The sequence below is a fragment of the Nilaparvata lugens genome, chromosome 11 (assembly GCF_014356525.2).
Source record: "Nilaparvata lugens isolate BPH chromosome 11, ASM1435652v1, whole genome shotgun sequence".
Taxonomy (NCBI): domain Eukaryota; kingdom Metazoa; phylum Arthropoda; class Insecta; order Hemiptera; family Delphacidae; genus Nilaparvata; species Nilaparvata lugens.
This window is the reverse complement of record NC_052514.1, coordinates 38,200,526-38,223,180: the sequence shown is the minus strand read 5'-3', so window position 1 is coordinate 38,223,180 and position 22,655 is coordinate 38,200,526. Positions and strand designations below refer to the sequence as shown.

At 35.4% G+C, this 22,655-nt stretch overlaps 1 protein-coding gene across 11 annotated transcripts; it reads right to left on the bottom strand.

The window, feature by feature from the left end:
- Positions 1 to 3,987: 3,987 nt before the first annotated feature.
- On the bottom strand, positions 3,988 to 22,299 carry LOC111058170 (pupal cuticle protein 36a). Of its 11 annotated transcripts, none has more exons than XM_039438393.1 (7): positions 22,166 to 22,299; positions 10,149 to 10,371; positions 9,786 to 9,953; positions 9,386 to 9,527; positions 8,024 to 8,310; positions 5,599 to 5,802; positions 3,988 to 5,033 (listed from the first exon to the last, which is right to left on the bottom strand). In XM_039438393.1, exons 1-7 carry the CDS (start codon positions 22,172 to 22,174, stop codon positions 4,870 to 4,872), a joined length of 1,197 nt encoding a protein of 398 aa, XP_039294327.1. In that variant the 5' UTR covers positions 22,175 to 22,299; the 3' UTR covers positions 3,988 to 4,869. The 11 variants fall into 11 exon arrangements, with proteins under 11 accessions (XP_039294327.1, XP_039294315.1, XP_039294316.1 ...); XM_039438381.1 differs by having other exon boundaries at positions 9,786 to 10,091; positions 10,161 to 10,371; XM_039438382.1 differs by lacking the exon at positions 9,786 to 9,953 and adding an exon at positions 10,029 to 10,091 and having other exon boundaries at positions 9,386 to 9,770; positions 10,161 to 10,371.
- Between the last annotated feature and the right edge of the window lie 356 nt (positions 22,300 to 22,655).

The following is a 22,655-nucleotide window of genomic DNA, read 5'->3' as shown; positions in this document are numbered from 1 at the left end:
TAGTTGTTTACTAAGCACTTCCGAAAGCAGAAGTGGAAAGTGATAGCTCTAGCAAATCTGAGGTGATCTGAATATCAGGAAATTGTCCAAGTATTTTTATTTTTTATTCTGATTTGTCTAAATAACCTAAAAGATGATGTTCAATTATGTGGGAGGTTGAGTTTATACTTTTTTATTCTTTCAAATGACAATAAGATGATATTATTATAGATGTTTTTATTACTGAATAATGAACACAAATAATAAAACGTTTTTTGATCAGCTGTTTTTTGATCACCTTCCTTAGTTCCATGTTAGCGGTTGGAAAGGGTACTCTTTCCGTCCTAGGCCGGAAAAAAACCTGTTCTGACGTCAGACTAGAGTCGTCTGCAAACAATGTCTTTCAGATCCATGTAGGGACTGGAAAACAGCCGCTTTCTGTGCAGTGTGGCGAAAAAATAGTAATAAATCAACTTGTAAAGCTGAGCCCCGTACACACATATCGATTTTTGTTCCTACGATATTTTACCGTCCTTATAAATTCTATCAGATTAAACAGATGATTCCAAACAGATGATTCCAAACAGATAATTTTAAACAAATGATTTCAAACAGATTATTTCAAAGATGATGTTTGTCAAGCTCTGTTTAATCTGACAGAATTCATAAGAACGGCAAAATATCGTACGAACAAAAGTCTATGTGTGTGTCAGTAACTGGCTTGACTCATAGAATTAAGATCGTGTATAGTGTATATCAGGTCTACTTCATGAATATTTAGTCTATACTGTATTTCTCAATATAATATAATATATTCCACTTGGAGCTCCTTACTCATTCCTTTCACCTTATTTTCTCCATCACGAATGTACTGTAGAGTGAACAATAATTGAATCTAATACAAGTTGATCGCGTATTATTATTGCTGATAAAGAGTCCAGGGAACTCAAGAGATCCACTGATTCTCATGATAATTATTTTATGCTGTGTTGTGGCAAGGTTGCCATATATATTTTATTTGGATGAGACGTTGAATGTTCTTGTTGTGGAGGGAATCGAAGAAGTCAGGTAGTTTAACAAGAGCACAAAAAAAAAAGGAAAATTAGTAGATATTTTACACAATCAATGTTAGTAGATTGGTAGGTACAGATAACAATCAATATTTATCCTGTCGATTTTCTCCCAATCATTTATTTGATATTGTGATTGCGGAATGTGATAAATGAATACTATTGTTCATAATATGGATCTCAAAAAGAAGTTCTACAGTAATTTGACAAGAGCAGGAACGATTTACAGACTTAGTGCACGAGATCAGTATTTATCAATAATCTTGATATCATTACACTATTTTGGTGTTTCAAAACGACGTCATACTTATTCAAATTGTATATGAAGGCTGATAATTGAGAATCTAAAATCAAAATTTGCATAGATGGGGCGGAGCTCCTGAAATTTTTACAGATATAAGACTTGTGGCAGTTGATTGAGCTTATCAATGACTATTGTAGGTATAAATTTAATCAAAATCGTTGGAGCCGTTTGATCGAAATTATTCGTGTCGGATCCTTATAGTGTAAGGACCTTAAGTTCCAAATTTCAAGTCATTCCGTTGAATGGGAGATGAGATATCGTTTACACAGACGCACATACACTCATACACACACACACACACACACACACACACACACACACACACACACACACATACAGACCAATACCCAAAAACCACTTTTTTGGACTCAGGGGACCTTGAAACGTATAGAAATTTAGAAATTGGGGTACCTTATTTTTTTTCGGAAAGCAATACTTTCCTTACCTATGGTAATAGGGCAGGGAAAGTAAAAATACATTTCATTGGAGATATTAGAGACACAACATTGAGATACAACTACTGGGATATTATTGCTATCGGATTTGTAGTCTGATAAAAATGAGATTAACCTACTCGTAGCTACTCCTACTGGAAGAGATAATTTTCTTCGTCATTTTTGAAGAGTGTTTCAGTTTGTTATAGAACACAAAATGAGAGTAGATAGGAATACTTATTTATTTATTCATTCCATTCAAACATGCACAACATCAAACATTGATTGATTGAGTACTTTATTTATGTAGATTACAATATATACTGGCTTATACACTTATATACAATAGCTTACAATACAGCAAAATTATAGATGAATTTACATAATATAGACTAAGAAAATAATTATTGAACTGCATATGATATGAAAAGTAATTTGTAATTATTTAATTATTTTTAATTATGGATAATATATATTGTTATGCATCTACATAAATTGGCGGAGCTTTGGACATATCAATGTCCATTCTCCGGAAAGAATATTGAAAATATCCTCCCTACTAACTCTCTACCAAATATTGATTGGGAGATGAAAAACAGAATTCCTCGGATTTGGATAGTTGATGAGTCAGTTAATTCCTGTGTGTTTTTTGAGAATGTATGTGTTCTTGAGAACATGTGTTTCTTGTCATCTTAAGAATGTTTCCATTGTTTTGGATTCTTTCACCTTGATCGAAAGTTTCATCGAATTATTGACAGAGAGGCAAAAGAGATTATTGACAGAGAAGCAAATTTCATTAAATTCTTGACAGAGAGGCAATCAATAATTCTTGACTGAGAGAATTTGACAGAGAAGCTCCTACTTAGAAATCCTGACGATAAGAACGATGCTGATCTTGATGGTGATTGATGCATTATATTTTGTTTCATTCTAAAAATATCAAATTTATTTGATTACAATAATTATCATCATTAAGATTACACTAGTAGTTCTGTGAACAGTGGACCTCACGCAGTATTCTCATCCACAAGTACCTGATTGAAACTATAGACCTTATGGAAATACAGCAATGAACTGGCTTCTCCACACATCTGTGTAATCAATTGTCAGCTGATTTATGATGAATAATTCTATAGTCTGATTTTTACTCCAATATTGGCGTATGAAGGAGGCTCCTTTTTTCTTTCATATTATCCTTGAAATGCAAAATTTCCAAAAACCTTGTATATACGTCGACGAGCAATTGAAAAAGGAACATACCTGTCAAATTTCATGAAAATCTATTACCGCGTTTCGCCGTAAATGCGCAACATATAAACATTCAAACATTTAAACATTAAGAGAAATGCCAAACCATCGACTTGTATCTTAGACCTCACTTCGCTTGGTCAATTACAGTCTCTGAATCATCTTTCTACAGAATCATACACTTGAAATAATATTCGATTGATTTTGTCGAATGGAGGTTGTGTGATGATGTATCGGCTTAGCCAATGATAGCGCGTTGTGGGCGTGGCCTTATTTCGGGCAAACAAGCTGTTTTCGCTCGTGATTGGTTGACGTTGTGTGACGTGGTGGATCTCAGCTTAAGCTCGAATTGGTTTCCACACATGGCATTCGAATCAATCGGAGTTCTTATTTGTTTGACCTTCAATTTCATTGAGGGAAGCCACAATCTAGATCAATTTAGTTTAGGAATTCAAGTTTTGAGAGAAGCAATGAATAGAATAGAATAGAATAGAATGGAATGACTGCCTTTATTTTATACCTGGGAGGGCGAAGTTAGGGCGCAGTCGGCCCTCTCTTACACTCAACCCTCCAATACATTATACTAAATTATACTAAATAATAGTTAGGAGTTGGAACAGTGAGTAAGAATTATTATTCTCCAATTATTTTACCAATGGAATTCGAAGATAGTCTTGAAGATTTTGTTCCATTTTCTGGATTTTTCTAAAAAATTGACTTTTTGTTCCAGGTATTTTCTAGAACAGGAACACCGAAGTCATCTTGAAACTTCATCAAGAAACCACAAATTATCATCTCTTCTTGCTGGATGATGCTCTAATACCCTCTATTTTGCGTGGAATATATCAAATTTTTAGATGAGTATACTGATTTGTTCCTAATGACGTAACAACTGTAGGCTATACACAATTTCAGGAGAAGGAAAACATCCATAATAAATTAGAACAAATAATTCGTTATAAAACACATTTATTCTTACATTAAATACTTTACATCTTTCATATTTACAAATTCGATACTATTTTGAAAATTTCATAGTTTTGTCAACTCCTTATCATAACATGTCTTCAAGAAACACGTTTTGAAACTGGAGAAACTGGCACAACATCACTGAAAGACTTAGGAATAATTTAACAGTTTTTTTCAGGTTGAGGATTTGGATGAAAGGTCAGGGATGTTGAGGTTTTCAGGAAGGAATTGGAGTAATATAGCTTTGTACTCTATCATACATAATGGTAACTGAATTCTAAGGGAAGGTTTAACAATCATTTATATTACCTAGCTATACTCTGGGTTTTAGGAGAAAAGGTATTTTTGAAACACTATTAGAGTACATGAGATTGTACTGTGCACAATTTTCAAGATAATGTATAATTTATTGTAATGGACACAATATGACATATTCCACCAAATAAAGTCATTTTGTGAGAATTCTAAGATACAAATTGACCAATATGGTAACTCATGATGAATCAAATATATCATTTTAGGTTTATATTGCTTGAATATAAATAAGTATATTCTTGGAGAGGACTATTATAAATATACATATTATTCTTCTGCAGGAAATAGATTGAAATTTTCTTAATCAGATCAATGGAAGCCAAAATAGAATTGTAAAACTATGGTAACTTTGTTGGGGTACGCGCTCTATCTATTCTAATTTTTTTGGATTTTTGATTTGCTCTTTACTAATAATACTGTAACCTATCACTTACTGGTAACTAATTGAGAATTATTGTATAAAAGTAGAAATCCTACTACACATAGACAAGAATAAGCGTTTTCAGTTCTGTTAGGTTGGATATTTTTCGTTACATTAGTTTTCCTCGATTTATTTTCCAGGTTTGGGGTAGGAGTAACCAGCGGATCCACCCTGGCCGCCTGATCCTGAAGGATATCCACCGCCTGATCCTGAAGGATATCCACCGCCTGTTCCTGAGGATGGGAAGCCACCACCTGATGGTCCTGAAGGGAAGGATGTGCCTGGTCTACCGCCTGAAAAAAATGAATAAATATTGCAGAAAAATGATAGAGAAATTTGGGATACCAAGAAGATGTAGAAATATTGCGGGAGACATCAAGGAGAAGTCCGATCTATTGGAGGGGTTTGAGAATATTGAGGCCCGGTTTCTGAACAGCCAGCTAAGTTTCAACAATGATTAATTCCACCAGAACCAATCAGAGAAGGCGGTTTTGGAGAGACGGCTTCTCTGATTGGTTCTCGTGAAATTAACCACGGTTGAAATTCAACCAGCTGTTGTGCAACCGGCACTAAGAGTGTTATTTGAGAGAAGAGAACTGATAATAGAGGGAGACAAACACCCCGAACGTTGAAGAAAATAGAAGAGGAAGTATAGAAGGATGATCATTGGGCAAGGTTCTAATCCATTGAGATCACATAAAAATTTATAATCTGCTATTTAGATGAACGAAATCTGACGAAAATATTCAAATATGTAATTTAATATTAGCCTCCGCAAAATAACTACACGCTTTCATCAATAATTGACACAATATTCATATCAATAGAAGAGTGAAAAAATATTGGAAAAATTATTACCTTGTCCACCACCAGTCTGGTAACCTCCCTGCCCACCTTGACCGCCCTGGAATCCGCCTTGACCGCCCTGGAATCCTCCCTGACCTCCCTGGAATCCTCCCTGACCGCCCTGGAATCCTCCCTGACCTCCCTGGAATCCACCTTGACCGCCCTGGAATCCTCCCTGACCGCCCTGGAATCCACCTGGTCTACCTCCGGCACCTCCTGGAACAATGAATTGTTGGTTGAAGTTGATTACTTAGCTTTACTTATTCGTCATATGGTACCGCATCAAAGAAGCAACGTTTTAGGAAGCAACTGCAGTATATGACACGTCAAAGAGTTATCTAATATATTACTAATATCCATCCGAACACAAAATACAAGAGAACACACCAGATTTCAAATAACATACATCAAGCGAGAATTAACTTACAAGATTAATAGAGCTGTTCATTCAAAAAATGAAGAAGAACAACTGTTCTGTTGAACAACTGTTCAACTGTTCTGATGGATCATAAATTTTATCAATGAAGAAGTCGATTAGAAAAGAACAATCTGTGTATCTATAAATTGAATGAAAAAGACTAAGAAATTGTCAAAAACCACAGATTTATTGATACTTAGAAAGACCGGGCTTATCTGAGATTGACAATGGTGTAATAACCGAAACCGGTCTTTCTAAGTATCAATAGATCTGTTGTTTTTGACAATTTCTTAGTCTTTTCCATTCAATATGAATAATTACCACAATATCAACTTCTCAACTACACAAAAAAGAATCTATAAATAAATATGTTTTTGTATGCCCGTGATCCATAATGTAGATCGATGAGTATTCTGGTTACTGAGATAGAACTTGCCGGCGATTTCTGAAACACAGACGCAATAAATAGAAACCGTTGCTTGTGTAGCCTCGACATTGAACTTCGCCCAAGATACTGGTCAAGCGACCTACTTTTTGAAGTCAATCATACATCTCTCCAATCTATTCTCTCAGTCCTCAATCTTCTCTCTTCAATCACGTTTGATACTTCTCTCGAAACTTGAAATCATAGTTATTGTCAGTCGATTTTCGCAAACGATAGCATGAGAGTTGATTTTTTTAATTCAGTTTCTTTTCTCTCCTGTGAAATTTAACTGGCCAACCAACGTAAACCATGAATGTAGTTTCCATCGTTCTTTATTGCATTTTTCCAATGGATTATCCTTCTCACTTTATCTCAATCCTCAGTAGTGATTATTGATTTTCCAAATATTGAATTATATATACTTTGTCTCCATCGAATGTACAATATCTGGGTTGAATGGGAACAATATAACAAAATTATTGCAATGTCGGCTCACTATTAATAATAATAGGCTATTCCATATCCAACTGAGAACTTGGTGATTGTAACCCGATGGAACTACTTCAAACGTTTGACTACCAATTGTAATTTTCAATTTGGTAGAATTCGATTCAGTTCCATTCTTAGAACAATCTTATGTCAATATGTTGTTATGAATAGATCAGTATAATTAGTATATGTAATTTGATAGATGATTTTAGATCATTATTGGTCATGAGAAGTCAATTTTGTATTTACCAGCACCGGGAGCCTATTCATACTGTCCATAATCTAAAATTCCAGTTGCCTGTATTTATTTATTGATAAACTATAACTTACAATCTAATTAATAGATTTAGACTTGAAATTAATCAATTATTCCAGCGCCAGAAACCAGTTTGAACCATCCATCATTGGAGATACTAGTTATCAATGAATTCTAACCTATAATCCAATTTATATGTCAATATGAATAGATTTAGACTTGAATTAATCTAAAATTCTAGTTGCCTGTATCTATTTATTAATGAACTCTAACCTATAATCCAATTTATATGTCAATATAAATAGATTTAGACTTGAATTAATCTAAAATTCTAGTTGCCTGTATCTATTTATTAATAAACTCCAACTCACAATTCAATTAATAGATTTAGACTTGAAATTAATCAATTATTCCAGCGCCATAAACCGGTTTGAACCATCCATCATTGGAGATACTAGTTATTAATGAATTCTAACATATAATCCAATTTATATGTCAATATAAATAGATTTAGACTTGAATTAATCTAAAATTCCAGTTGCCTGTATCTATTTATTAATAAACTCCAACTCACAATTCAATTAATAGATTTAGACTTGAAATTAATCAATTATTCCAGCGCCAGAAACCAGTTTGAACCATCCATCATTGGAGATGATTACACATTCATAAATGGATTTTCAGCTTCAGTTTTTTGATTTTCATTTTCAGATTCTCATGTTAGTTTCATTAATAAACTTTTTTGATTTTCATTTTCAGATTCTTATGTTAGTTACATTAATAAACTCCAACCTATAATCAAATTTGATGTCAATATCAATAGATTCAGACGTGAATTAATCAATTTTACCTGCACCAGGAGCAGGTTTGTACTGTCCATCATCGAAGATACCAGCGGCCTCGTCAGCAGCATTCTTCTCGAGCGCCTTGAGGATCTCCTCGGGTATTGGTGGCGGCGTAGGCAGATGAGCGCCCTGAGGCACGAATCCGTTCTCGTCGGCTGTGTAGGTGATGGAGTAGGTCTGGCCGTCGGTGCCCGTGTAGGAGAAGGCGCCCTGGGCTGCCGTTCCTGGACCCTCGGGGCCGGGTTTCTGGGCGCCCTGTTCCTGGGCTCTGATTCCGTTGCCTGATTCGTAGCTGGAAGGGGAACAATGGTAGTTGTAATGGATATGACAATCTATTCGTTCAATCTAAAATAAAGAACATTTATTCTCACATTTTTCTTACACATTTTTTCTCATTTGTTCTCACATTCTCACACAAGGAACATTTGTTTAATCTGAACATATCATCGATAGTTTTCTTTGGTACATTCATACATTCTATTCCTTACGTCAACCTTCAAAATTCAAAATGTCCAAATAAGTTTATATAAGCCTGATTTAATCGGATAGGATCGGGAGAGGTGGAGAGGCTATGTGAGGGAGGCTAAAGGTTGTAGTGACCTGTAGAGCAAGGGAGTAAGTAAGTGAGTGAGAATTCAACAGAGTCACTGTGAATATTGTAGAACCGTTCCAAAATTGGATAAAAACACACATATGTTGTCAAATTCTACACAGTTTTCCTACACAGGTCACATTTTCCAGGTCACGGAAATGACCTGTGTGGTCACGAAACCATGGTCCTGAACAAAATAAAACTGTTCAGAGTTTGACAACATATGTGTCTTTTTATTGAATTGAGTAAGTAGCCCTGATATAATTAGAATATTATACATTAAACATTTAAATACTGTTGTAGAGATATAATGTTCAATATTTGGGCTGCTCACAAAGTGAATTTACAGATTAGTCGAATTTTTTTGAGCTACAACTACTACTCCTCAGCTCTACAGGTCGCTACAACCCTCGGCCTCCCTTACAAAACAACTCCATCTGTCCCGATCGACTGCCTGTCTTTTTCAGTTTCGAACTCCAAGCGTTCTCAAATCCTGCTCTGTCCATCTGTCCATATATTCCTTGGCCTTCCTTTTCTTCTTCTATTGTATTTACTCTTTTGAACTAGAAATGAATAATTACGTTCCGTCCAGAGACACAATTCCAGTTCTAGTTGATTGTTATTTTGATTATTTGTAAAGTGATTATCGCTTGGAAGTAGAGAATTGAATTGTATAGATATTACTAGATGGAATGTTTGAGTATGTTCAAAATGGGAAGAAAGATATTTTATAGCAACAGAGCTTCATATGAGCAAATTTAAGTGAATTACTCACCTCCATGAGTAGGATCCATCTCCAAGGTTTGGCTGGTTAGTCTGGGATATGATGGGGATAATGGGGCCTGATGGACCTGAAGGAGCACCAGCACCTGGGAAACCACCTCCTGAACCTCCTGGGAATCCTCCAGCTCCTGGGCCTCCTGGGAATCCTCCAGCTCCTGGGCCTCCTGGTCTACCTCCAGCTCCTGGAAATCCTGCACCTCCGGGACCAGATGCTCCTGGGAATCCGGCACCTCCTGGACGACCTCCGGCTCCTGGGAATCCTGCTCCTCCTGGACCTCCTGGGAATCCACCAGCTCCTGGACCTCCTGGACGTCCTCCAGCTCCTGGGAATCCTGGACCTCCTGGGAACCCACCAGCTCCTGGACCACCTGGACGTCCTCCAGCTCCTGGGCCTCCTGGGAATCCTCCAGCTCCTGGGCCTCCTGGTCTACCTCCAGCTCCTGGAAATCCTGCACCTCCGGGACCAGATGCTCCTGGGAATCCGGCACCTCCTGGACGACCTCCGGCTCCTGGGAATCCTGCTCCTCCTGGACCTCCTGGGAATCCACCAGCTCCTGGACCTCCTGGACGTCCTCCAGCTCCTGGGAATCCTGGACCTCCTGGGAACCCACCAGCTCCTGGACCACCTGGACGACCTCCAGCTCCTGGGAATCCTGGACCTCCTGGGAATCCACCAGCTCCTGGACCACCTGGACGACCTCCAGCTCCTGGAAATCCTGCACCTCCGGGACCAGATGCTCCTGGGAATCCGGCACCTCCTGGACGACCTCCAGCTCCTGGGAATCCTGGACCTCCTGGGAATCCTGCACCTCCAGGTCCTCCTGGGAAGCCTCCGGGACCTCCAGGTCTACCTCCACCTCCGAACGGAGGCGAGATGGCTCCAGGACTTCCTCCAGAGGTACCGGCACCCGAGGGAGGGAGGTAGGTGTTGTCCAATTTGGCAGCAGCAGACGCTCCGATGAAGAGCGCCAGCACTATCTGTAGAAGAAATCCAGAGAAAATACATTACTTGAAAAATAAATAACAGATAAACAAGTTGTTCTATGAAATATTCTACAAGACTTGTATTGTACAGGTCACAACACACCTCAACTCGCTTTGTTTGAGTTTTCCATCATCCAATTAAATAAGCTTAATCTAGCATTCAAGATCAAATAAATCTTCCAACTGGCTGCAATTAATTGGTGTGATTTGAAATTATATCAATAACCATGCAATATTAGAAACTGCAATGGAATTATAAACTGAGATTATAGCTACAATATTGAACTCTGGTGAACATCGTTCGGAAGAATGCAATAGTGTATATGGAGTCATGAATACTGAATGTGATTGTTGATTGGTTGATCTATCAAGATTGGAGTTTATTCCTGAGTGCATTTGAGTATTGGAAAGTTTTGGGGTAATCCCATCTATTATTTTCCAAGCATTGACGTGATTACATGATTTTGTAAATGGATGAATAAATAAGTCGAGACAAACACCCAGAGTCCCTAGCCCTCGAACCTCGACCATGAGAGACAGAAAGAGCATCAGAATGTCATAAAATAATGATTGTTTCTCATCATATAAGCTTGGATGAGATCTGCCTACTTTATACTCATACATATAGCTCCGTAAGAATACAAATACATCATAGAATAACATGTCTAATACTAGAGAATGATTCCAGGTTCTAGATATATATATTTTTCCATCATCATCATTAATGTCGGGGACCAAGCTTCGCTCTGGAGTACAAGAGCACAGAAAATCTGTTACGAAAGAAGAAATTATAACAACATTCATACAGAAATGTTCTATCCAATCACATTAAATTAAAATTAATTCCCTGAGGAATGCAAAAGTTTCCCTCACAAAGGCACAGTTGCACAAAACCTGGTTGGATTTCAATCCTGATTAACTTCACGTGAACCAAATCAGAGAAGACCATTTGAAAAAGAGGTATCTACTAGAATTAATCAGGATTGAAAATAACCCGGCTCTTCTGCAACCGGCACTAAGTACCTAATTGAATGATTACAAAAGTTCAACAGCCGAGTCATAATATTGACACAGTCCCACACACATGAACTCGCTCACTCACTTACATCATCAACAGACGACGGAATAATTGTTTTCAGTTGTTTTCCCAAGGATGAATAATAATCATCCTTTTAATGACCTTCAGCAAGTTTTCCCAGGGATGAGACCTAGTGCAATCGAATCTTTATATTATAAACCTACTATGTTCTGAATTTCGTGAGAGTCGGTAGAGCCGTTTTCGAGATCCGGTGAAATACTAACATATAAACATATAAACATCCAAACATCTAAACATCTGAACATATAAACATATAAACAGAAGTTGCTCGTTCAATAGTATAGGATTATAGCTTAATAATTTATCCAATTTTGGCTTGAATTGTAAAGGGTATTGTTTGTAAAGATATGATAAGAAAGAGTTCTAAGATATAAAGATATGGTAAATATGTAATTTGGAAAGATATGGTAAGATGAAGATAAGATAGAATTTGTAAAATGATACGATTGGTTCAGTCTTGTATATTGGTTGAGGACCAAATTGGATTGGAATTATTTTTCATACATTCATGTGATAAACGATTCTCTGCTTCTGAATCTAGAGATACGAGTGCTGTGAATCACTGGAAGAAGACGAACAAAATGTATTTATAGAGAGCAGTTTATTGGTTCACTAAATACTAATCCACTCCAAGTTAGAACAAAGGAAGAAGATAATGGAATAAAGTGAGCTCACCGTATATCTCACGCCCTCATCAGATAATAATTGATTGGCTAATTGGCCTCATAATTTCACATTTTTCCAACTGGCCTCAAAAATACAACCAACCCTGATTCAAGATTAGTTTACAGGAGTAATAGACTATCACCTCGTGATGTAGATTTTATTTTATAGCCTAAAGCTATCACCACTTTTTACTCCATTCTTCACCAGAGCACAAGTCGTGATTGGAGCATAAAATTATCCAATTCAATTTCAATTTGGTTGCATAATATTTCTATAAACAGTGGTCAAGAGATTTTTATTGAGTTTATATACTGTTTGAAGAGATATGGTGAGGTTCACTTTAAACTGTCAGGATTGGTTGAATAAGGAACATTAATGATGATTATGAGAAAATTTGACACTCTGAATTCACTCTCACTATAGATGGAAAGTACTGAGTAAATATGGAGTTATGAAATCGATTTTTATGAATGGAAAAAGGGTCAATTGATTTAGGTGAGAATGGAGCTCAAAAACTTTGTATCGAGATGTGTTTTACTGGAGATGTTTGATAAGTTTTGAAGATGGTGGGTCGTAATTTTCATTCAATAGATCCGATCGTGACTAAATCATCTCGAGTTGTAGAAATATTTTTGAAACGGTTTTTGAAGAGAATGGTCTTCCATCATCATTCAATTTGTTACCTCTGTTAAAGTCAAGGGGTTATGTGGACATCATTCTCAGTGAATGGAGATTTTTTGGGAAATACAGTGCATAACGCATTTTATTGACCGAGCGAAGTGAGGTCTAAGATTAAAGTCGACGGTTTGGCATTTCTCTTAATGTTTAAATGTTTATATGCTTTTATGTTGCGCATTTACGGCGAAACGCGGTAATAGATTTTCATGAAATTTGACAGGTATGTTTCTTTTTAAATTGAGCGTCGACGTATATACAAGGTTTTTGGAAATTTTTCATTTCAAGGATAATATAAAAGGAAAAAGGAGCCTCCTTCATACGCCAATATTACCGTAAAAATCAGACTATAGAATTATTCATCATAAATCAGCAGTCTAGTGGACTATAATACTACCTGTTCAAAAACATCGAACATCTTGAAAATTTATCTTTCCATCAACGTCAGGAGACAGTTGACTATAATACTACCCGTTCAAAAACATCGAACATCTTGAAAATCGTATCTTTCCATAAACGTTGTAGACAGTTGCAGCCAGGCCTGATAACAGCGCTCACACTCACATTCCGGGAGGACACGTCACGGTACGATAGGACAGAAAGCTCTATATTTATTTAGGATTTTTTCTAGACGTTTTAAATTGATAAATTATTTATTGATTTTTGAGAAAACATAACAACAGGTCAATGTAACTTACTGAGCGCGGGGTCTACTGCTCACAGAACTACTAGTACTTTGAATGTGGAATTTTCCAATGATCCTACTCGAATTTTTCATCACTTTGAGAGCTTACAAATATTCAGATCACCAATAAGTGCCACTGTCATAGCTTTAATTTAATAGTATATGCTGAATTGGTGGCTCAATCTCTATAAATGAATCACTTTATAGCAAACGAAACTTAACATTCACTCAGGCCCAAATTCCCCCAAAAACGAAAAATAGTTTTAAGTGGCAGTTGGTTCCAAATCAAATTATTTTGAATTGGTTTTGTAATATGATTTTTTGTTCATTTAGAATCAACTGGCATTGAAACCAAGCTTCGTTTTGGCTGTGAATTCGGTCCTAAATTGCCTTCTGATAAAGTGGAATATTTCTAATTAGTTTATCAATTTAAGCCATTCAAATTCAAAATTTATAGTTTTAAATGCTTGGACGAACATTTTATAAAAATTGTACACGTGAAATTCCAACCTTATCTTGGACTTTGTCACCTATAAATTTGGAAGAAAAATAGCACAAGGACTACCTTATTATTTTATCTTTCAATGTTATTACATTAGTGTTATTTGCATTTTAAATAAATAATAAAATAAAATAAAATAGAAAAAGCTGAGATTTATTAGTTCAAACTCGCACTGTGCGAACAGCCCTAAATTAGAGCTATCTTCATGACATTACTCTCCGCAGTTAGCTACAGTAGCCTACATAATTCATATGAAAATATAATACAGCTCTCTATACAATATAGCAATAGACCACGAGAAAATGAATATCATTTGATGAAGGACTAACAGGAAACCCGTGCTTCACAAGGGTCCATTTTAATACATGATAAACTGAAACTTGACGTAATGAAATCTTGACAAATTGGAAATAGGCATATAACTATCCTTGGTTAATTATGAATCTATATGCAAAATTTCATGTTAATCAGTCCAGTAGTTCAGACATGATGAAGTATCAAACATAATTTTCCTATCCCGTACGTGTATAAGACAGTTCTTTCCTTTATTATAGTGTAGATAACATTTATCAACAAACCACGAGGAATGAGTGTCATTCTATAAAGGGTATTACAGGAATGGGGAAAAATATTGTACTTGAAAGGAGCTGGAACAAAATCGAGCATGAGAGAGAAATTTTAAAACTATCGTATATTTTGATAACTACTGAATGATTTGTCAATAATACAATATTTATTTATTGATTGGAACAGAATCGAGCATGTAAGAGAAATTTCAAAACTATTGTATTAGTTGATAACTACTGAATGATTTGTGAATAATACAATATTTATTTATTTATTGGATAGAGTAAACAATACAGTAGTCGGAAAAGGAAAAACAGGCTATTGCCCAAAACTTCTTTAATTTCCTAATTTTGTCTTAAATTGTTTAAACATTATGTAGGTTATGCGCTACTGTAAGGCCCAGTTGCATAAAAGCCGGTTAAATTTCAACCGTGATTAATTTCACATGAACTAGACAGAGAAGGCCTTTCTGATAAGACGGATTCTCTATAGGTTTCCGTAAAATTATTCATGATTAAACTTTAACCGGCTTTTGTGCAACCGGCACCTAGTATCACAATCATAAGAATAATAACTACTCCCTTTATGAGTATCTGAATTGAATAATAAATAAATAAAATGTTTATTCTCAGTCAAAGAAAATACATAACTTAAAACATCTTTATACAAATGAAAACAAGTTTTCAACTGAGAAATAATACACATATGCAAAGCTCAAGGAGCTTGTCCGCATATGGGAGCACAGTACTAAAATGATATTACACTGATTATATTTAAAATAAAATAAGAGGTAATAGATTCAAAAAACCGAACAATCAACTAACTTATCAAGAAATAACCGAACTATACCTGTAATTAACGAACAGACTTTTAATTGTAGACTAGAATCATGGATGATTCTACCCAGAGAGAGAACAAGATTTAGTAGAACACAATCATACAAGTAATGTAGTGGTTTAGAGTCTTTGGATGAATAATTAATGATGAATGAACCTTTAAAATTTCTGGGTTCATAACAGGATCGACACAGCTCTGAAAAATAGCTCTTTATGATTGTGAGATTCCCTAAAAGATACCTAAAATAATTTATTACAAAGAGAAAACAAGATTTTGTAGAACACAATCATACCTGGAAAGTGTTTGAGAGTTTTTGGATGGATGACGCTCTAATTCCTTTTACTTTCCTTGCCCTATTACCATAGGTAAGGAAAGTATTGCTTTCCGAAAAAATTAAGGTACCCCAATTTCTAAATTTCTATACGTTTCAAGGTCCCATGAGTCCAAAAAAACTGTTTTTTTTTTGGGGTATTGGTCTGTATGTGTGTGTGTGTGTGTGTGTGTGTGTATGAGTGTATGTGCGTCTGTGTACACGATATCTCATCTCCCAATTAACGGAATGACTTGAAATTTGGAACTTAAGGTCCTTCCACTATAAGGATCCGACACGAACAATTTCGATCAAATGCAATTCAAGATGGCGGCTAAAATGGCGAAAATGTTGTCAAAAACAGGGTTTTTCGTGATTTTCTCGGAAACGACTCCAACGATTTTGATCAAATTGATACCTAAAATAGTCATCGATAAGCTCTATCAACTGCCACAAGTCCCATATCTGTAAAAAATTCAGGAGCTCCGCCCCATCAATGCAGATAGATTCCCAATTATCAGGCTTCAGATACAATTGAAACAAAAAAAATCAAGTGGAGTAGATTGAGCATGAAAATCTCTACAATTAATGTTTAGTAACATTTTCACCTAAAATTGAAAATAAGATTTAAATTCGAGAAAATGTGATTATTCAATTGCAAATTATTGTTGATTCTATTAAATAATTCACTATGAAGAGATAGCAGACCTCATGTGTGTCTCCAGCGTTATTGCCCTGTCACCAGCTGGCTCAAATATTTGAATAGTAGACTTGAGATGCGCGGGAACACTAGCGTCAGGTGAACAATTTTCATAACGGCAAGGAAAGTTGTGTGAGTGCGCCACTCCAGATTTTTTGGATTGATAAATGAACGTAGTTCTAAAAAGTACTATATGTAAGATTCCCTAACACGAGTTTTGAATTCTCTGTCAATACCATAAAAGGAGTATCTTGTTGAGCGAGGGCATGGAATTAATACTGAAATACTATTATAGTTGAGATGAAATACGGTCATAAAAGGGTTCAGATTAGTTGCAGACAAGAGCTAAAACACGGAGAAAAATGTCTGAAACTAGAGATCACGAATCTTGTAATTTTACACTAGTTGCAAAAACTAAAGAGAATGGAGATGAACTCTCAAGTCAGTCCACATAACTCATGAGATCAACTCGTGACTTATCAGATCATTTCTCTTCACTAGTTCTCTGTCTTCTTCTTCTCCGTCTTCTTTCTCCTTCGTCTTCTCTTTTCCTTTTTCCCTCAACTCTCTCCTCTCTCTGCGCCCTAACTTCGCCCTCCCAGGTATAAAATAAAGGCAGTCATTCTATTCTATTCTATTCTATTCTCATCCCTCATTCCCACTTCTTCCTATTTTCCTCATATTATTCCTCTACTCACCCATATTACTTTTTCTTCATCTTTCTCTTTCTTCTGCTGCTCCTTGACTTCTCATAATTCTCACTCCTTCTTCTCTCTTCCCTTCTTTCAATCATTTTTTTTCTCCTCTTAAATTTATCCTTCAAAACATTATTATTCACCAAGAATTCACTTCTCTCCATTTCTGTTCCAATAATTTGCTCTTTATAATCGAAGTATCCTTGTCGGATACTATTAGTCATTACTATTATTTTGCTCCTTCCATTTTATCGATCTGTAATACTTTCCTTCTCTTTTGTCATGTTTCTGATTTTCCTTCTTCATAATATTTTCCTTCTCATTCTTCCCCTTCTACTTTTTTCTTTCTTCTTCTCATCTTTTTCCTTTTTCTCTTTCTTTTTCTTCTTCTTCTTCTTCTCTTCTTCTTCTTCTCTTCTTCTTCCTCTTCTTCTTCGTACTCTCCTCCTTTTTCTTCTTCTTCTCCTTCTTCTTCCTCTTCTTCCTCTTCTTCTTCTTCTTCTTCACCTTCTCCCATTTTTTTCCATCCACAGCATGCTCCCCATTTTATTCTCCTCCCCTCATTCTTATTCTGCTCCATCATCACCTTCTTCTTCTCTTCTCCTTGTCTTTCATATATTCTCCCCTTTTTCTCTCTCACAAGTCCACTATCGTTTCCGCCTATTACAAAAAGTTTTCTCCTTCTTCTCTCCTGATACCATCTAATATAAAATTTGTAATTTCGAATATTTTCCCGTTTTCTGATATCTTCACAGTTGATGCTAATAATTCTTCTCCTATTCTCGTTCAACACATCATGTTCCCAAATAGACTTATTTCTACTTCTCTTCTTTCTTCTTATTCTGCCAATAATCATGATTTATCACATATTCATCCTCTTTTCTTGTTCTGCTTCTCCTCTTTCTAATCATTTTCTTCTTCTCTTTCCCCACGCTCAATTTCCCTCCACATTTATACCTCTCATCATCCTTTCTAAATATCCACATCATAAACACAGCCGCCAAACATAATAATATTATGAACTTCTCACTTATAGTTTCATCATAAATTCAACAACATTCACACAGTTTATTACTTCACATTGCTTCGTGCAGCTATGCACATTAAACATTTGGATTACTATCTTTATTTCGCCTCTAAGAAAATGTAGAATATTTATCATGTTTCTTCCTCTCAAATTCTACCGCAACTGTTAGAACTCTAACTGAGTTGTAATTTTTTGTGGAACCACAGGATTCCTCACATCGTAAATTGCTGGAGATTCACTCAAATTATTGTTGATAGTATGGAAATTGAAACTGATGACAAAGATTCGTCCAAGGTTAATTCTTATGAGTTTTGTAGAACTTAACGTATTAAACCTTGTGCAATAGCTTCTGGTAGATGAGGTTGATCGTTGATATTATTTTAATGATTGAATCCTCAAACTTTTTTATGTTTTCCACACGACATGCAGTCAAATATTGAAGTAAATAATCAAACTCTTCCACTTACTAACTCGACCGTCTCGCGATCATTTTCAACAGATTAAATTCTTCAACAGAAACGTTATTGTGATAATTTTTTCAAAAAAATTGAACAAGACTTTTGAATTGAAAAGTATGTTTTCTTGTTCATTCCATACGAAATTTATTGCTTGTGGATCACCCTGTCTGCTGATAGCTTTTATGATTAAAAAACACTTGAATCCGGTTGCACAAAAGCCGGTAGAAATTTAATCTAGATTAACTTCACAAGAACTGATCAGAGAAGCCTTCTTTCCAAAAACTCCTCCCTTGATTGGTTCTTTTGAAATTAATCACGATTGAAATTCAACCGGTTTTTGTGTAACCAGAGGCCTGTTTCATAAAAGTTACAAGTCCTGTAATACAGGAGAATCACCATTCCAATAAATTACATGTTCAATATAGCCGATAAAATCAGCTGTTCCTGTATTACAGGACTTCTAAATTTCTATGAAACAGGGGCCAGGCCATGAAGTTTGTAATATCATAGATGAACAATGGCTTGAGTAGATATCCCATGATACAGAGCGTTCATGTCGCAACTTTTACTGTTATCTCAAGCCGATTATTATCGATTACTGTCGGTTTTTACTGTTTCGTTGGGGTGAGAGTGTATGAACGGCACAGTGTGAGAGACTACCAGCGTCACACAGCTTCACGGGAAAGAATCACGTGGACTATCGGCTTGAGATAACAGTAAAAGTTGCGACATAAACGCCCTATACCATGGGATGTCTACTCATGCTATTGTTTCTCTATGGTAATATTGACTGAGGTACAACATGAAAACATGTTTCTATTAAATTATACTTAATAGTTTACTCACTACTAGTTTAAACTACTCTCTATACTGGATTTAAATTAAATTAACTGATATTAATAATAATATTTTCAACATCAATGAAGCTTCATTGTATTATTTTAATTTGTTTATAGATTACAATAATTTTCTTCCACTTCATAGAATGTGAGCATCATTTGAGATGTGATAGTTTTATGGAAACTTGAAAGTTGTATTTTGAGTAGTTTCAATGTATTGCTCCGTGATAGATCTTTCTGAAAACATTTATTTTTGACAAGAAAGAGATTTTCACTCTATTGAGAGTGATGGTAGTTTCACTCTAGGTTGTCTATTCAGAATTTAGCACTATTGTTATATGAATAACAATAATTGCTGGAGCTAAACATTCTGTTTCAATGCACTAATTGAAATACTAATCATACTAATCATATGAATATATTTCTTTTATAGAATTTATTGCATATTGTTTATGAAATTAATGCTAATACTGAGTTCGATACAAGAATACCGTTTTGTAATTAAAATTATATAGTGCACAATGCTTGCAGAGCTCCGTTCTTTCAAACTATATGCTCATTTCTCAAGTATAGAAGTTTGGAATTACTAAACATCTTGACTACTCTCCTGAAATAACTGATTGGCTGATTACAAGAAATATCAAAGTAGCTTGTGAAGTTGCTGATGATATTTTCCCCAATTTATTCTAAATTTAATTCAACATCTCAAATTCTATCTATTGATAAAATGGAGTGAGCCACTAATTAAACAGTACTATTAATGAAATACAGATTAGTTATCAATCACAAATATAGTGGAAAACATAACCCATTATGATTTTTACCGTTCATGAGGTATCAATAATTTGGTGTTTTCTTTCGATTACTCTGATCAAGGAATGAATTGTATGATGATGCATACCAGCAATATTCAATCAGTTCCAATAATTCTATAAATTGAATCTTCTGATAAAATTGTAGAGTTTTCATAAGATGAGAATAGACTCACTATGGTGCACACAATTTTATTTTTGTGATTCTACTTCAATAGTTTGAAATATCACAAACAGCTTAACAAGTACAGAACAATAATATAGTATACAACTGAAGGAATGTGATAGACAGAGAGGAAAAGATTGTGCGGTAGGCCTACTCTTACATTACTGAATAAAGAGATTCAATATATTCTTCTACAAACCAGCTTAGACAACTTGAACTTCAAAAGAAGAATAACTAATCACCTAACCTATAATGAAAATAACCAAAGCTCATTTGAAGATATTATGTATTTCGATAGTGAGGGAGCTTATTTCACTTGTTCAACTATTTTTATAAGGGAAACCAAAGGAAATTAGATTCATGCAAACTGGTTGAATGTGTCTCGAGTTTCAATTTTTCATTAACTATTTGTGAGCTCTAGACGCTTTCGAATGAGTTATGGTTATTTTATCAAGAAAAATCATATAACACAGTTAAATTTGCGTGCAATTGTAGCACAAATACATCGGAGAGTCTAGATGATATTTTCTTTTTCAATCTATCGCGAACTGTATCTTTCAGTACATGGTTAAGACTCTTATGGTAGCATACAAAACTGTTCCTCTCTTACTCAAAGATTTGTGTATCGAGAGAATTAACAATAACGTTATTCCTTATCCTTGTCTACGAAAATATCTCATTCCACAGTAGAAATGATCTAAACTTCATGAGCTAATAGAAACTCTGATATCATTGGAAAGCACATACATTGCTCAATGAAGATCAAAACTATCTTTGAAAATGTCACAAGTTTTGCTTATCTATCTGAATTCTAGATCTTATCCAATCACAAAACTGAACTTAAAAACTTGTGTATTGGAACAATCAGAGAATACGTTATTATTCGTTATATTCCTATGAAAATATCTCATCTTCCCACTACAATTTATCAGAACTGTAATTTAATATAAACTATCACAAACTATATCATCTACTAGTCAATGAACTTATTATCAAAACTATTTTCAAAATTTTTCACGAACGACATCCACCTATCTAAAGAGTCTACCATAAATAAGTCTACCCACCAGATTCTACCCACTCATAAACGAAAACTATCTATGATCTAAATCCAAGATTCTATCCAATCACAAACTACAACTTTGTATCTAGTGATCTACATTCTAACAAATCACAAGCTACAAAAATATGTTTCTAAGATCTAGATTTTAACCAATCACAAACAATTAATATTCATCTGAAGATCTAGATTTCAACCAATCACAAACCATTCCTATCTATCTTATGATTCAGATGCTGATCTATCACAAGCTACAACTGTCTTTCCAATGATCTAGATTCTAACTAATCACAAACGACATCTATCTATCTAATGATTTAGATTCTTACCAATCACAAACTACAACTGTCTAGTTATCTAGATTTCAACCAATCACGAAGAATACTTAACTTATCTATATTATGATCTAGATCCTAACCAATCACAAACGACACCTATCTATCTAATGATTTAGATTCTTACCAATCACAAACTACAACTGTCTAATGATCTAGATTTCAATCAATCACTAACAATACCTAACTTGTCTATAATTATTATGATCTAGATCCTAACTAATCACAAACGACACCTATCTAAATAATGATCTAGATTCTAACCAATTACAAACAGTTACCATTAATCTAATGATTCAGATATTATCAGCAGCACACAAAACTATCCACTTCATAATGAACACTTTAGACTCACCAGCTTCATGGTGAAATGTAGTTTATAGCAGAACCCGCCAAAAAGTCCGTTTCGTTGGCACCCCTGCGTGGTTGGCGGGAATATCCTGAGTTTGCACTAGAGACAAGACAGAACTAAAGCGACTGATCGGGAGCAATGTGAAGAGATGTGAGCGCATGTCCGCTTATATAGTAGAACACTCCATCTTGCAGTGGTGCCTCTTTCTCATGCTGCCTTTCGCTTGCACCAATGGGGGCGGTTGGCGCCTTTCTCTCGCACCAATCGGCGACTTTGGCGGGAAAGGACGTTACTGTAACATCTGTAACAGTCTGCAAGGTTGGCGTCATCCTAGGAGTGCTATGTTCACACGGCCAGTGTGTTGGCGGGTGCTTCTCAGCAGATTCCTGCTTGATGAACCTATTTGAAATTGCTTGATGAAATTTTAACCTATTTATTACAACAGTAAGGAAAATTATAGAATATGGAGGCTTACAGATCCATGCCAAAAGAA

What these genes read in the sequence shown, in the direction of transcription:
- LOC111058170 (XM_039438381.1), bottom strand. An exon ending in GATGGATCCTACTCATGGAG is followed by an intron (nt 8,311 to 9,385) that starts GTGAGTAATTCA and finishes TTCCCCTTCCAG; the next exon opens with CTACGAATCAGGCAACGGAA. An exon ending in CAAACCTGCTCCTGGTGCAG is followed by an intron (nt 5,803 to 8,023) that starts GTAAAATTGATT and finishes TCATTGTTCCAG; the next exon opens with GAGGTGCCGGAGGTAGACCA.